The sequence below is a fragment of the Grampus griseus genome (assembly GCF_964374135.1).
Source record: "Grampus griseus genome assembly, chromosome: X".
NCBI lineage: Eukaryota > Metazoa > Chordata > Mammalia > Artiodactyla > Delphinidae > Grampus > Grampus griseus.
The window spans coordinates 29,959,631-29,974,698 of NC_138999.1; the positions used below are offsets into that span (position 1 = coordinate 29,959,631).

General features: G+C 38.1%; 1 protein-coding gene across 5 annotated transcripts in view; it reads right to left on the minus strand.

Moving 5' to 3' along the window:
- The window catches only part of GK (glycerol kinase), a 77,756-nt gene that overhangs the window by 25,042 nt on the left and 37,646 nt on the right, over positions 1–15,068 (minus strand). For 3 of the 5 annotated variants that reach the window (XM_082681075.1, XM_082681073.1, XM_082681072.1), the window contains exons 6-12: positions 13,517–13,593; positions 11,292–11,429; positions 9,121–9,230; positions 7,303–7,369; positions 6,189–6,206; positions 4,455–4,490; positions 4,015–4,082 (exon numbers count right to left, since the gene is read on the minus strand). In XM_082681075.1, the coding sequence (XP_082537201.1) occupies positions 4,015–4,082; positions 4,455–4,490; positions 6,189–6,206; positions 7,303–7,369; positions 9,121–9,230; positions 11,292–11,429; positions 13,517–13,593 (514 nt within the window). The remainder of the gene's footprint in view (positions 1–4,014; positions 4,083–4,454; positions 4,491–6,188; positions 6,207–7,302; positions 7,370–9,120; positions 9,231–11,291; positions 11,430–13,516; positions 13,594–15,068) is intronic. The other 2 variants (XM_082681076.1, XM_082681074.1) reach the window with 1 other exon arrangement.

Genomic DNA, 15,068 nt, shown 5'->3' on the forward strand with positions numbered 1-15,068 from the left:
TTGGCACTTAGTCATAGCCCAGGGCCATGTTCATAAAATAGCACTGAGGTACAATAAATCCTAAAGTCTGTCACACTTACATTGCTATTAATCCCCATGAAGTGAAGCATCATGACTAACAGGCATTCAGCAATGGAGCGGGCCAGCCTAGCTCCATCATTAGCACAGTCATAAACTTCTGGCATGGAGAGGGGGTAGGTCCAGGGTACAGGAAAATGTAGGTGGACTTTGGGAAAATGAGGGGCCCAGAGGGAAAAGCTATTGCTGGTCTACTTTCCCTGTTCTCTGCGCAGGACAGGGCATTCTACTAACACTGGTGGGAGAGTCATAGCCAGCACGTAACACAGCTGCCGTGGAAGAACTGAATTTATTTTGTGACAGCCTTATCAGCAAAACCTTCGGACTCTGCAACAAATCTGGTGCTTGGACATGAGTGAGTGGTTTTGACTTGTGCCAGGCAGATAAGCAGCCCAAAGTGATATCAGTAAGGGTCACATGGCGACAGTTTTCAAATCAGTTGGCTGTGACTATCACCCTTGGCTCTCCACAGCTGTCCTGCCCTGTTTGGGATTCCCTCCCCACGGGCCTTGTGGGGCAAATAGAAAGCCAGGGCAATTTTTTCTGATAAACATTTTTCCAGGCACCACTGTTGTGAATGAGAATTAGCCCAAGACCGTCTATCTCTTCTGCTTGATTGTCGGCCTGCATGGGATTCATGAATATCTAAGTTTTCAAAGACACCAGTCAAATGACACCAGGTACGGGAATAATATATATACGAATTCAAACACATAAATCGCTACGCCTTTTTACTTCTGTGACGCTGAAAAAGCTATATATTTTAAGTCAATCTCCTTTAATAAATATTCGTAAAAATGGAAGTGAATTTTCTGTTCCACACTATTTAAAGGAGAAATCTGTACTGATTTAGTCCCCATATAAACACTCTGTATACTGAATGGTAGTGTACAAGTCTTAAAGTATGAAATTGACGCAGAGGCTCAAGGTACTTAATAAAAGTGAATTCTTAAGTTTGTATATACTTGATAAGTAATTACCGAGTATTGTCAATATATGAAGAGACCTCCTTGCTACATTTAGGCCACAGCTTTCAAAACAGTGTACAGGCAATTACTTTCCTCTTAAATTTTATTATTTTTTTCTTCCCAGTCATCAAACCTATATGGGGTTTTCAGCATTTATATGGCCTACCAGTCCTTCCTCAAACATCCCAGAAAGACGTCTGACGTTTCTGAGCTCTGGAAAGTTAAAGGTTGTTTGCTATTCTCCACGGAGAAGTGGGCCAAACAAAGATGGTACACAGCGGGAGCGTGAGTGGCCCTGGCCGAAGCTGTGAAACAGGCAGAAGGACTCCTCTATTACACTTAGGGCCTCTGGGGAGAGGAGGCACTTAAAACACAAACTTAACTTAAAAACACAAACAAAATTCCCCAAACTTGGCCATGATCCTGTTAACCTAACAAACTACGTACTTCACTTCCCGTTCCTGAATAGTTGCCTTTTTGCAAAGCACATTCTGTCTTGCTGTCTCTATTCTCTACCTACTCGCATCTCTTTTGACCACTTGCAACCTGGCTTCCATCTTGAGCATTGTACTAAAACTTCATTCTTTGAGGTCACCGCTGAAGACCTGACTTCTATGTACAACGGTCTGTTCTCATTCTCAGCCTCCATGACCTATTTGTACTATTTTGCACTGCTGACCAAGCCCCTCTCTTCAACAGCTCTACACTGGATCTCCACTTTAATGACTAACTACATTCTATTTGTCTGACTTCTACATCCCTTCACCTCTTCCTTCTTCTAAATATCTCCTCTACCTGTATACTTTTTCTTGGTAATTTTATCTATTCTTATCGCTTCAAAAATCACCTCTAAATATGGGCAATTCAAAATCCCTTACTTTTATACTGAGTTCATTCCCCATTACCGTATGTGTGTAATGTACAGTCTACCAGTACTGCCAACGTGTCCCAAACAGAAATTCTTCTACTTGGACCCATTCCCTACTTTGGCTAAATCTAACCACTGGGCCCAGGGGACTAGTCTCCATACCTGCTTCCTGTCTCTTGTCCCTCTGTAGCGCCATGGATATCCACCCACGCCTCCCTCAGCCCTCATCCTTCTTAGTTCCTGTCTTTGTTACTGAGATGCCATGGTGGCCTCCGCCACGTCCTCTTTGCTTCTAATCTCTCCCCACTTTAACACAGGACTGCCATATCATTAATGAACAGCTCCAGTCATCTCTGAACAGCAGCCCACAAACCTTCAGAAGTGTCCCACCGCCTTCAAGAAAAAAATCCTCAGTCTGAAGTTTAGGGTTTCACACCATCACCCTAGCCTTATTTTCCCACAACCACTTTCCCACCCAAATGTTCTCCACATTCTCTAAATAAAGTCTTCCATTTCCCTGTCTGCATCTTGGTTCAGTGTTCCATGCGTTCACCAATACTGCTAAGTCTTCAAAACATCTCATTACTAACAATCTTTTGTGATTGGTCTCCCCTCCCTTTGAAACCCAACAGCAGTACTTCCAAGTTTTTTATGGCACATAAGTTCTGATTTATAATATGATGAACTGTATATTTGTGTTCTTTCCCCTCAGGAAGCGAAACATGAGCCCAAAGATCTTACAATTTGCTATTATTCCCCTCTGCCAACCTGCAATGGCTGCAGAGGTACTCAGCAAGCCCTCCCTAACTTAAATTCATCATTTCGGGATTTGGCTGATAATGCTTAAGGGGGAGGAGAGGATAAAGAGAGGGAAAATCTGGCAACTCTATTGGGCGCCTCCCATGTGCTCTGTAGTGTTAGGTACTTGACACAGAGAGAGCATCTGATTTACTAGCTAGCATTAGGGTGTCTGGCAGAGGACGAAAGAAGGGGGCGGAGGGGACAGCTTACTTTTCTACCATTTCTATCATTTCTCTGACTCCTGACTCAGCTACCTGGGACCCAGAATTCAAAGAATATGTTTCCAGACGCACGCTGACTCAAACACTCCTTGATGGTAACCTCAGGATATCATGACCTGCAAAGAATTTTTCCACCTTCCCTCCAAAAAAAACCTCTCACACAAATAATGTCACACTTTTGCATGAGGACTTCTGGCCCTACTAGAGTACAAGAACACTTAATCTAAAACGTAAAGACATTCCATTACTGACAAAAGAAGAACGTAACGACTGAAGTTAACATTAATGAGAGAATTAGAAATTCCTCAAGAAAAAAACACTTAAACGTAGATAGTCTCCTGCCAGGTCTATGGAACTCTTTTCCACACAGAGGACAGTAAAGTACAGAGGTAAAGTACCCCGGCTAAATTGAATCAGCTGCATCTGGGTGCAAAGACTGCTGCTCTCACTTACTAGCTTAACCTCTCTGAGAATCTTTCCCAGCCTAAAGTGGGAGTAATCTTATCATTATTAAATATGGGGCTTGTTACAGACTGCACGTATGAGCAGTAAGAAGATGAGATTAGGAGAAAAATGCACCAAATCTCTGCTTCCGTCATTCCTTCTGCTTCTTGTCGAAGGAGAAACTCCACATGACGGGGAGAAAGCACAGTGCCAGGGAAATAACACTGAAAATCCCACAAAAATATGACTTTATAATTAGTGAGAAAGTCTAGGGCAGGAACACCATGTTGAAAATTGGAAGTGGAAGCTCAGAGTCTTAACCGCTGGACCGCCAGGGAAGTCCCGAGGCAAGAATACTTTAAACCAACATCTAGTTTCTGGATGGAAAAGGTACTGAATTTTACAAATTAAGGTTTTCACAAGCCTCATCAGTTTGTTTACATATGATATAGTGAATTCTATGTGAAGGAGATGAAGAAAAACAAATGGCGAAAAGTATATATATCTGTACTGGAACTCTTAAGCTATTAATTTTCAGCCTGGATGAACTTCAAAAGCATTTCCTCATTCAAAACACCAAAGGGAAAAACAAACAAAACACCATTGGTTTTCAGGTCTGTTTCTTAAAACTCACGTGTTTTTGGCTTGTCCATCCTGGAAGCACATTTGTCCCACCAATGCAGCAGATTGGTCCCCCAAACACTGAAAGTATACATGACAATAAAGAACACTGACTAAGACAATATTGTTCATTTCCTTTCTAGGACAGCCATAAGATTTATTTTCCCCTCTTTATTTATGAAGGAACGAATTGTCTTATGTTCTTTGCATCGCCTCCATTTGGCCATTTTCCCATGTGTTAACACTGCAAACAGGTACAGGAAGGGAGAGGTAGAATTAATTTATTCAGAAAAAATTCTCAATAGCCTACACTGTGTCACAGTGAAACAAGAATTAGCCAATTCTGCTGCTCTTACTTATTTTCCATAGTTAAGGAAGGAGGAAGATTGATTAAGGGAAGCCATAACATGGAAGGGGGCGGGTAGCAGGGAGATGTTTGGTGATGAAACTTACCCCAGATATTGGTACACCTTCCAAGGCCCCAGCTTTCTAATAAAATTTTAAAAAAGGATTATGAATAATCACAAATTTGGCTCTACTAACATAACTGCAACAGGAATGAACACAAATAGCAACATGCCAGAGCATGTGGGCAGACAAGACAAAGCAAGTGTTTCAACTACATGAGTGGTTCAGAGAGAGAGATACTAGAAATATTCCTAGAATGACAAGAAGAGACATGGACGTGAAACACTGGACTGAGAGTCAGGAGACGCGGGTTCTACTCCTGGTTAGTTAGTTAGTTAGTCACTGAGCAGGCCGCTGAAACCTTTCTATGCCTCAATTTATTTATCTACAAAATGGGCCTGGGCTTATATGCATGCCAAAGGCCATTAGCTCTTTGCTATTATTGTTGTTACTAAGAAAAGACTAACACATCCTTTAAAATGAACATATAAATAGCTATTAAACCAGCATGGAACATGTTTGTTTTGGGAGGCTGTATTTTACCAACTGTTCTTCCTACCCAAACTGCTCTGAAGATAAGTAAGAAACAAGAGAGGGTTCAGGTATTGGGTATTATTTGTTCATAGCCAACATCATTCTTCAAGTTTTGATAAGCAAGAGTTAATTTATGCCATGAATAGTGCTTTTGACTTTGATCAAGTATTGCCAGCATTCTAGCGGAAAAAAAATGAGATTTAAGTGACTGTCTGTGGACTTTACCAAACTTAATTGTGAAAAAAAAACAAACAACTTACACTAATACAAAGCAATTTGTACTGATATTAAGGAATTAGGGTAAAGGAATATGATCCCTGATGTACCTGTGATGTATTAGAAGAGCACCAAACTAAAGCTTTTGCCTGACCCCTCAGTCTGCCATTTGTAAGCCCGTCTCCTGGCCTCTGGGAGCTTCGGGTTCCCTATCTGTGACAGTGAGGGTAAGAACAGAAGCCATCTCACATGGCTATGATAAGGAAATAATAGCATATGTGTGGAAACCCTTTACAAAATAAAAAATGCCCTCTATCTAGTGGATGACATTTTATTTCTTTCATGCTTTTGGGTTAATCCAAGACCTATCTTTTATTTACTGTATAAATTCTTAGAAAATCTGAACCTGGATAATAAGTGAAGGGCTGAAAGTGAATCAGGAAACCTATAGACTAGATATCTTAATGTATTTAAATACTGAAAGAAGTCTTTGCTTATACTACTGAAGTTATTATCAAACTACCAGCAGAATCTACTATGTGCAGTCAGGCACGGAAAGCGCTCTTTTTTCTTCACAGGGAGGGGGGTCTCTGGAGGATTCCTGGGAATATCCTCTGGTGAAGCATGCAGAAAAAGTGACAGTGCATTTCCAACTAACTGGTCTGAAAGGTTGGGCAAGATATCATTTAAGATAGATGTTTAGGACATCTAAAAACTACACCTGATTTCCCTATTGTGCTAAAGCCCAAAGCACATCACAACTGTACTTTGTAATAGGGACCATCAGAATTTCTCATTCCAGAAAACTACCTTAGTCTTCCTCAGCCTTATGGAAGACTTAAAAATAAATAAGGTTACATTTTAAAAACACCTAAAGCTTGACTAGAGCTTATAATAATTTGGAGGGTCATGGAAGGCTCTAGATTAATCTACTTAGTAAATGGACTTCTGCTTATCTAAAACTAAACGGAAATGCACTGTATCTTTTCCAAATGAATGGGTAGCATAATTGGTGGGCAACCTACTCACCAGACTATGAGAGATTTTCTATAGTCAGCAAGGGGAGAGAGGGGGACAGAAGCATAATATTTTAAATGCAAGAGAAAACTAGGCCAGTTAAATGTTTTTTTAACCATCCTCTGAAACTGTTTCTCAAGAATAGTTTTTTTTTCTCTGACCCAAGTCAGTTTATAGGTAGCTATGAAATTATCAAAGCACTTTTAAATTGTAGATAAGCAATGACTATGCTTCCTTTACAAAATTCCATTTTGCCTTAAAGGGCTTTATTATAAATAAAACATTTAAGAATTCTTGCTTAAGCTTTATCCAGAACACTTAGTGTTCTACTCTATTATTATTATTAAAGTCTATAAGTAGAGTTTCTAATGTTTTTCATGAAATATCAAAACATTATTTTTTGGCAATTAATCTAAGACTTTTCTTAATCTTTACCATAAATTCTAGTTTTTTGACCTTAAACACCAGTTCAAATGGTCCTAAAGGTTTTTACTCAGTAATGCTAAGTGTACTTTTTGCTTAGACTACTTTTTCTGTGGGTTTCAATGAAAGCAACAGTAAAAATGTCCATGATGAAAACCAGTTTAATCAGGAATCACAAATCAGAACAGACTCTTTGCTTTCAGTTTCTTTGCTAAAGTTTTGCTCAGGCTGACAAAGAATCTACTATGAGACATGGTTTGGCCATTAAAGGAGATTCAACAGGAAAAAGAACACCACTAAAATGTGAAGAGACCTTCCCATAAATTAAGAGCAGGCACCACAACTACCGAACAGTTATTTGGATTAAAGGCATAACCTGGCCCAAACATTCCCTTACCACCCTCTGTAGTTAGATTATCTCAATAATACTTTAAAATACTCAAAGAAAAGCCAATAAAGTTTATAATAGATAAAGTTTTTATATACAGTTTTATATAAAGTTTATATAAAATATAAACTGGTAAGTAGGACTCAAGAATTTTAAGTTATAAAACTATTTAAACAATACTAAATTCTTAGTTTACATACTGTCAACATTCACAAAATGTACAGGTCTCAAAATATAAAACGTAACACAATTGACTTTTGAATTCTGAATAGTAAAGCCTTTTTTAAGATAAAAATTATTATTATTATTTTTTACCATTAGGCCATAGATCTCAGAAGAACTCCGGACATTTGGAAGAATTTTCATTGGAATTTCAAAAAATCTAAAAAACAATAAGATTGGGTATATAAAACTATTTTAAATAAACATCTAGAAACATATATATGAATTTAAAGTCATGTAAACAACAATTAAAAATGAACTTATTTTAGTGTACAATTAAATAGTAACAAATAAATAAGCCAGCAGTATGCTTGGGTATTTAACACTCTAACTTTATACAAACAAATCAATACAAAATAAAAAGCACACAAAAACCAAAGTACTTTTATAGAGGAATCTAATTTTCCTTGAAAAATAATCAAGACAATTACTTAATTTGGCCTATTCATTATATATGCAATAAAGTGGATTAAAGACCTAAATGTAAGTCCAGAAACTATCAAACTCTTAGAGGAAAACACAGGCAGAACACTCTATGACATAAATCACAGCAAAATCCTTTTTGACTCACCTCCTAGAGAAATGGAAATAAAAACAAAACTAAACAAATGGGACCTAATGAAACTTCAAAGCTTTTGTACAGCAAAGGCAACCATAAACAAGACCAAAAGACAACCCTCAGAATGGGAGAAAATATTTGCAAATGAAACAACTGACAAAGGATTAATCTCCAAAATTTACAAGCAGCTCATGCAGCTCAATAACAAAAAAAACAAACAACCCAATCCAAAAATGGGCAGAAGACCTAAACAGACATTTCTCCAAAGAAGATATACAGATTGCCAACAAACACATGAAAGGATGCTCAACATCATTAATCATTAGAAAAACGCAAATCAAAACTACAATGAGATATCATCTCACACAGGTCAGAATGGCCATCATGAAAAAATCTAGAAACAATAAATGCTGGAGAGGGTGTGGAGAAAAGGAAACACTCTTGCACTGCTGGTGGGAATGTGAATTGGTACAGCCACTATGGAGAACAGTATGGAGGTTCCTTAAAAAAATACAAATAGAACTACCATACGACCCAGCAATCCCACTACTGGGCATATACCCTGAGAAAACCATAATTCAAAAGGAGTCATGTACCAAAATGTTCATTGCAGCTCTATTTACAATAGCCAGGACATGGAAGCAACCTAAGTGTCCATCATCGGATGAATGGATAAAGAAGATGTGGCACATATATACAATGGAATATTACTCAGCCATAAAAAGAAACGAAATTGAGTTATTTGTAGTGAGGTGGATAGACCTAGAGCCTGTCATACAGAGTGAAGTAAGTCAGAAAGAGAAAGACAAATACCATATGCTAACACATATATATGGAATCTAAGAAAACAAACAAACTAAAAAAAACGGTCATGGGAACATATGTATATGCATAATTGATTCACTTTGTTATAAAGCAGAAACTAACACACCATTGTAAAGCAATTATACTCCAATAAAGACGTTACAAAAGAAATAATAGTCTGGGGCTTCCCTGGTGGCACAGTGGTTGAGAGTCTGCCTGCCGATGCAGGGGACACGGGTTCGTGCCCCGGTCCGGGAAGATCCCACATGCCACGGAGCGGCTGGGCCCGTGAGCCATGGCCGCTGAGCCTGCGTATCCGGAGCCTGTGCTCCGCAACGGGAGAGGCCACAACAGTAAGAGGCCCGCGTACCCCCCCCCCAACAAAAAAAAGTCTGTTTTAAAAGAATATACAACACAGACTTGTATATTGTAGTTGAAATATCAACAGTTAAAGTTTGGTGCCCCACTAACATCTGAAAATAGTAAGATTTAGGTTATAAATAGGCAACACACTTGGAAATCTATTCTTAGGGCAAAATACAACTCACTCGCAGAGCTCTTTATCCCATTCCAAAGAATGGATGTTGAAAAGCATCGTCCTGCTTGCATTTGTTACATCTGTACAATGGACACCTCCACTGGCTCCTCCTGTCAAGCTCTGGACAGAGTGAAAAGGACATGTTAAATCTGTACTTATTTGCAATTTAATTTACACTTTGTCAAGACCCATAATCAGTTGCAGAGCACATAAGGCAGGAGAATGGAACATTTCAATTACTTAATTTTTTAGTTTTCAGCAGTGTCCAACAGAAATATAATGTAATTGAACCACACTGAGCCACATATGTACTTGAATATTTTCTAGTAGCTACATTTAAAAATATAAAGAAGCAGGTGAAATTAATAATACTACATATTTTATTTAATCCAATGTATCCAAAATATCCTTTCAATATAAAAAATCATTACGGAGACATTTTACCTTCTATTCTGTGTACTAACTCTTTGAAATACAGTGTATATTTTACACTCATGCACATCTCAATTCACACCCGCCACATTTCAAGTGCTCAATAGTCATACGTGGCGAAGTGGCTACCCTACTGGACAGCAGTTCTAGCTAACTGATGGTTAAAGAAAAAATTCAGCTTTTGTTTTCCTCCTCTTATCTTTGGAAGATGCAGAGTCTCATTAAATTTGGCAAAGTAAAATACATTGAAATGCCTGCCTCTTAGGATCTCACTGAACCCTGTGTTGCTGTTGTTGCTCTTGTTGCATTTGTCTGTGTGTGTATGTGTGTGCGCACGTCCATGTTTTGGAATAACAATTCTCATTGGGCTGTGCCTGCAGTGACCCAAGCACATATCCTGAAAGCAGTTTTAAACTCTCTAATGTTAATACCCTTGTACCTGAACTGCAAGGACTGCTGCTTCCTTTCATGTAGAATCAGTGAGAAGTAAGAAAGGAACAAAAGTGGAGAAATGGCAGCTCACAGTTCCACATCTTGTCTTAGTCTGGCTCCAGGCAATTGTGAGAATTACTGTCAGAATTATTTCAACTGTGACCGACACGTATGAAAACTGCTGTCCATGAACACAATGCACAGCATGCCCTGGCCAAGCACAGGGAGGGCTGGAGAAGGCGCTACTTCCTGATAGGGGGTTCGAAAGATCTGCTCTGTGCATCTGGCAAGTGAGAATAGGGGCAGTGTTCCCTTGAAGCTCCCCTGAATGTTGGAAAAGATAATCACATACTTAGAGAAGTGTTTACAAATGAAATTATATGTCTGGCATTTGCTTTAAATTATCCATGGGGAGAAAGAGTGAGTACAGTTGAAACAAGTTTGGCCACAGCTGATTACTGTAGCTGACTCATTGTTCTAGAGGTTCATGACACTATTCCCTCCGCTTTTTGGGTGTATTTGAAAATGCCCTTAATAAAAATAACAGAGAAAGAGAGGGAGAGACAGAGAGAGAGAGAGAGAGGAGAGAGAACGAAGAGAATGAACATGTACTTTTAAGATATACAGATATCTGGGAAATGTTTGTTTCTACTCATCCATGTTCAGCTTAGGCAAAAAGATTATACATCAGAAATTTCCACTATGATTTTTCATATTGTGACTTAAGTAAAAGTCAGCTGTGTGATGTTGAAAGCAAATGTTCAAACGTAGCCTAGGTATTTTATCATGTTAAATAGTAGAAAATAGAAGAAATAAATACATTTCTTCTAGGAAATGACTAGTGGAAAAGAAGTACAGTTGACCCTTGAGCAACACAGATTTGAACTGTGCAGGTGCACTTATACGTGGATTTTAAAAATAAATAATACAGTACTACATGATCCGCAGATACAGACAGCTAACTATCCACGGCGGGTCCTAGAACCAAGCGCCTGCACATAGCAAGGGATTGTATGATAGGCAGCAGATAAAGGCTACTTAAATTTACTAATTGCTAATTACCTAAATTAGTTAGTCTAAAGGTAATAGACATGAGATGTGGTTTTGGTAATCATCCTCCATTTTTGCTGAAATAAGACAAGAAAAAATCAAGAAGAAGCAGGCAAAAATGCCTCTCAAATGGAGGCTGAACTGTTCTGCTGTTTCTTGAATGGCTTTTCTTAATGATGCTGCCAACTAAAAAGTTTGAAACTCTTTGTAGAAGAAAGATAGGCAGTTTAAAAGTTTTCTCCACACACACATGATATTTAAACGTACCCAAATAAGCCATGAATCAACGGTCCCAAAAAGAGCTCTATCTTCTTCAACTGCCTTTTGAACTTTTCTCACATTGTCAAGGAGCCAACGAAGTTTCACTGCACTGAAATAAGTGCTAAGTGGAAGGCCTGTCTTGGACTAAAAACAGTTATGAAATTCAGCCAGGAAATTAAATTCATAACAGCTTAAAATAAAACACCAAATCAAAAAACTCAATAAATCACAAAATATTCAATGGCCCTAAAGGCAATCCTACAGTATTATGGATAAAAATACTTTTCCTATCTTATGGCACAGGAAAGCATGTTCATGAAAAAAGATCAGAGTGGTATGTTTGCAGTTCAAAGAGCATCCACATAGCAAGGTAAAGAGAAAATTAAATGACACATGCCCTGCAATCTAGATAGTTAAGACACAGATGTTAACTTTTGTGATGAGTTAGGATTACATACAGAAGCTAGCCCAAAACTCTGCTTTTTATTTTATATTCCATGAAAGTGATATTTAAACTATTGAAAATCAGAGAGAATATCAATTCATAAACTAATGACCACAAGCAGAAGATTGTTTTAAAACATATAAGCCTTAACAATATATTTATGTGTGTAAAAAATGGAAAACATATTCAATACACATATTCAAACAACATAAAATTGGTGGAGAATGAAGTAGAGCTCAAAGACACGCCAGATTAAAGCAACACAAGGTTGTTCTATTTAAGAAAGTAGTTGCCAGTCGAAATATAATGTTGTATACATGAAACTTATATGATGTTACAAACCAATGTTACCTCAATAAACTAAAAAAAATAGTATATATATATAAAAGAAAGTAGTTGCCTGAATTCAGCAAATAGATTGAACAAAGGGAAGGTGAACTGAATAAAGCTTAAAGGGTAAAAATGAAACATGGGCTTATCAATCTTCCTTGAGAATGGATCAGGTCCAATTCATTTTTGTTAGTATATTAAACACTATATTTATAAGGGCTGGTGAAAGTGGTTAAGAAAATACATACATCAAAATAATGCAACTATCTTCCCCTTCTTGATCCCTATTCTCATTTATCACCCAACTACAGAAAGTGATCCCTTTTCCTTCTCATCTCCCATGGATATGTTTAGTAAAAAAAGCTCAAACCAAAGGATATAACACTTGAATGCAAGCTTGTAAGTTAAGAATCTTAACTCATAGTTTTCTAGCTTTCCTAGAAAAAAAAGATCAATGCTCAAAAATAATAAAAGGAAATAACATATGGGAATATGCTTCTTTGATTTGAAGGACCAAGGGTCATCCCACAAACCAAATAGTGAGGTAGCATATAAATATCTCATTTTCATGATTTAAGTAGAAGGTGTAAAAGTTGCCGAAAATGGCTTTGGAGAGAAAAACATGCACCCCTTGAAGCAAAGTGCAGCTGGAGGTTAGGCGTGAAGGCTGGGCAGGTTGACCAAGAGAACAGGATAGGAAATGGGTGAGGGCATACTCAGGACAAGACTGAGGTTATTTGGGTGGGTAATGGTAGGGGATGGTTTGTTAGACTGCTGCAATTAATGGGATTTGAGCACTAGCTTCAGAACCAAGAACCACAAGAAACTGCCATTCAAGAGTCCCACTGACAAATATAAAGGGAATAAACCAAAAACAAAAAAGAAAGAAAAAAAATGGAATTTCTTTTTGGACAGTAGGAGAAATTGGCCTTGACCTTGCTAAGAAAAGTACCTCGCCTGTTTCAAAAATTTTCTCTCCCTTCATTTATCTGAAGAGAGACCTATATAAGGACTGAAAATTAGGCATTTTTTATTGGCTTCTTCATACGAAGAAAGTGGAAGAGGAGTTCAAGTAAAGGCTGGAGCGTCTTCTAGTTTCTCTCCCTGAATCCAGATGCCTAAAAACTCAAAAGCACGCAGAACTTTCTTTGATGGACAGTAAAAAAAAAAGAGAAGGATTTGGAAAGCACGGTTGAATTATAGGAAGCACTCCGTGAGGAGTATGGTTTAAGCCACTGGGACACCTTATTTTCCCCTCCAGCCTTTTTACCTTGGAATATTATTCCTCCAATCTACCACAGGGCAAGAAAGATAGAAAGGTAATTATCTGTGGAGAAATATTCTATCAATTGTATCAAATAACTACTGTGCAATAAGATGTAAGGCCTGGTGAAATCTCCAAACTTTTTTTGTTAAACAGGCATTTTTATAGTATACTTTTGAAGAGATCTCTTACCTTGACAAAGTTATTATTTCCTGGAATTCGTTTACTAAGACTCTCAACGGTAGACTGGGTTCTTAGGTCAAGCCACACTATAGACCAAAATACAATAATATATATGAAAAACTTCATTTAAAAAAATCAGATCTTTATGAAATCACTGTCAAGGATAGGAGACAGATTAGTTTCCATAAGCAATTAAAATGCTACGGCTTTCGAAAGACAGAAATTAGAAAATTAGAAATGAATGGGCATATTGTTAGAAGAGAGAATAAATTTATGAGGGAGAATTTGAAGCTTTTATGCAAAATTATAGGCCAAGTTAGGAGAACAATACATACCTGAGGGTGCTGATTTTGTATCCTTTTTTATAGAAAAAAATGAAAAAATTTTTTGGATATGGATTTTCTATGCATACATGAGTGCAGAGAAAATCTAAACGCTAGGCAGGCTAGTTTCCAGGGCAAAATGCACAGCCCAGGATCACTGTACCATGTCTAAAGCATGTACCTTAGAAAACCTTGGTAGCAGTTTGTGACAAAGTAGAGAACCTGATACTATTATAGAGGGGGAAAAAATAAGATTCAGTCGCTTATGTACAAAATGCTTATTTACATTAAACTCTTTCAAAGTAGGCTAGAATCCAGAATCGCTACAAGAATTATTTAAAGCTCACCATTCTTTCTCCATGCTAGATTGTAAAAAAACTCCCATTTTAACAGATCAATGTTGTTTTCACTAAATAACTATCATCCACTTTCTGATCCCCCTAGTAGAAAGTTCTGTTCTGCTTTACGGCAGAAGGCTTGCGAAAGAGAATGCATTAAATAGTATACAGAGCAATTGCAAAAGGTAAACAATAGGATCAGCTGAGCTTTATTTGTCAGATTTCAGGTTTGTACTTAACTTTTAATCTGTGAGTGGTCACTCGATATTTTTAGGCACTGACTGTGCTCAGATGCCTCCTAAAAACACAGTTTATTTAAAGGGCACCAGGAAGATTATGCATACTTGCCCACTACACGTGTGAGTGCCGGCAGTTACTGTCTGGTCTGGCTCATCCTTAACTGTACTATTCCTTTCTCTTCATTCAAAAATCAGTTGTTTCCTGTCCTGAATTTTAACCAATTCTTTTAAATTACTTAAAGCATCATTTCCCTTGAGGGCTTGCCTGTGCTTGATTTTGACAGTGGCTAGTTTGCAAAAGAATTAAATCAGGGGCTTCAGGACACTATGCTGCTTCCCAAAGGTGGGGAAAACTTTAAGAAAACAGGCTCATCATAACCAAGGAAACAGGACACAAAGAGGAAGACCATGGAAATACATAGCCTAGCAATGACACCTGCATTTGCTGCCCGGCATCCATTCCTCTTGCTGCTGGGAGCTGTATCTTTAATTCTCTTTAGGAAGTTAACTCTCCCTCATCCTCAGCCTGAGATTCAACCCTACCCCCAGGTCCAGTATCGTGTCCCCAGTGAGCGGTTCAGGAGAGGAGCAAATCAGCCTCTGATGTGCTCTGATGTGGTCAAATCAGCCCAACTGAGATTTGTGCTCAGTCTGAAAGAGT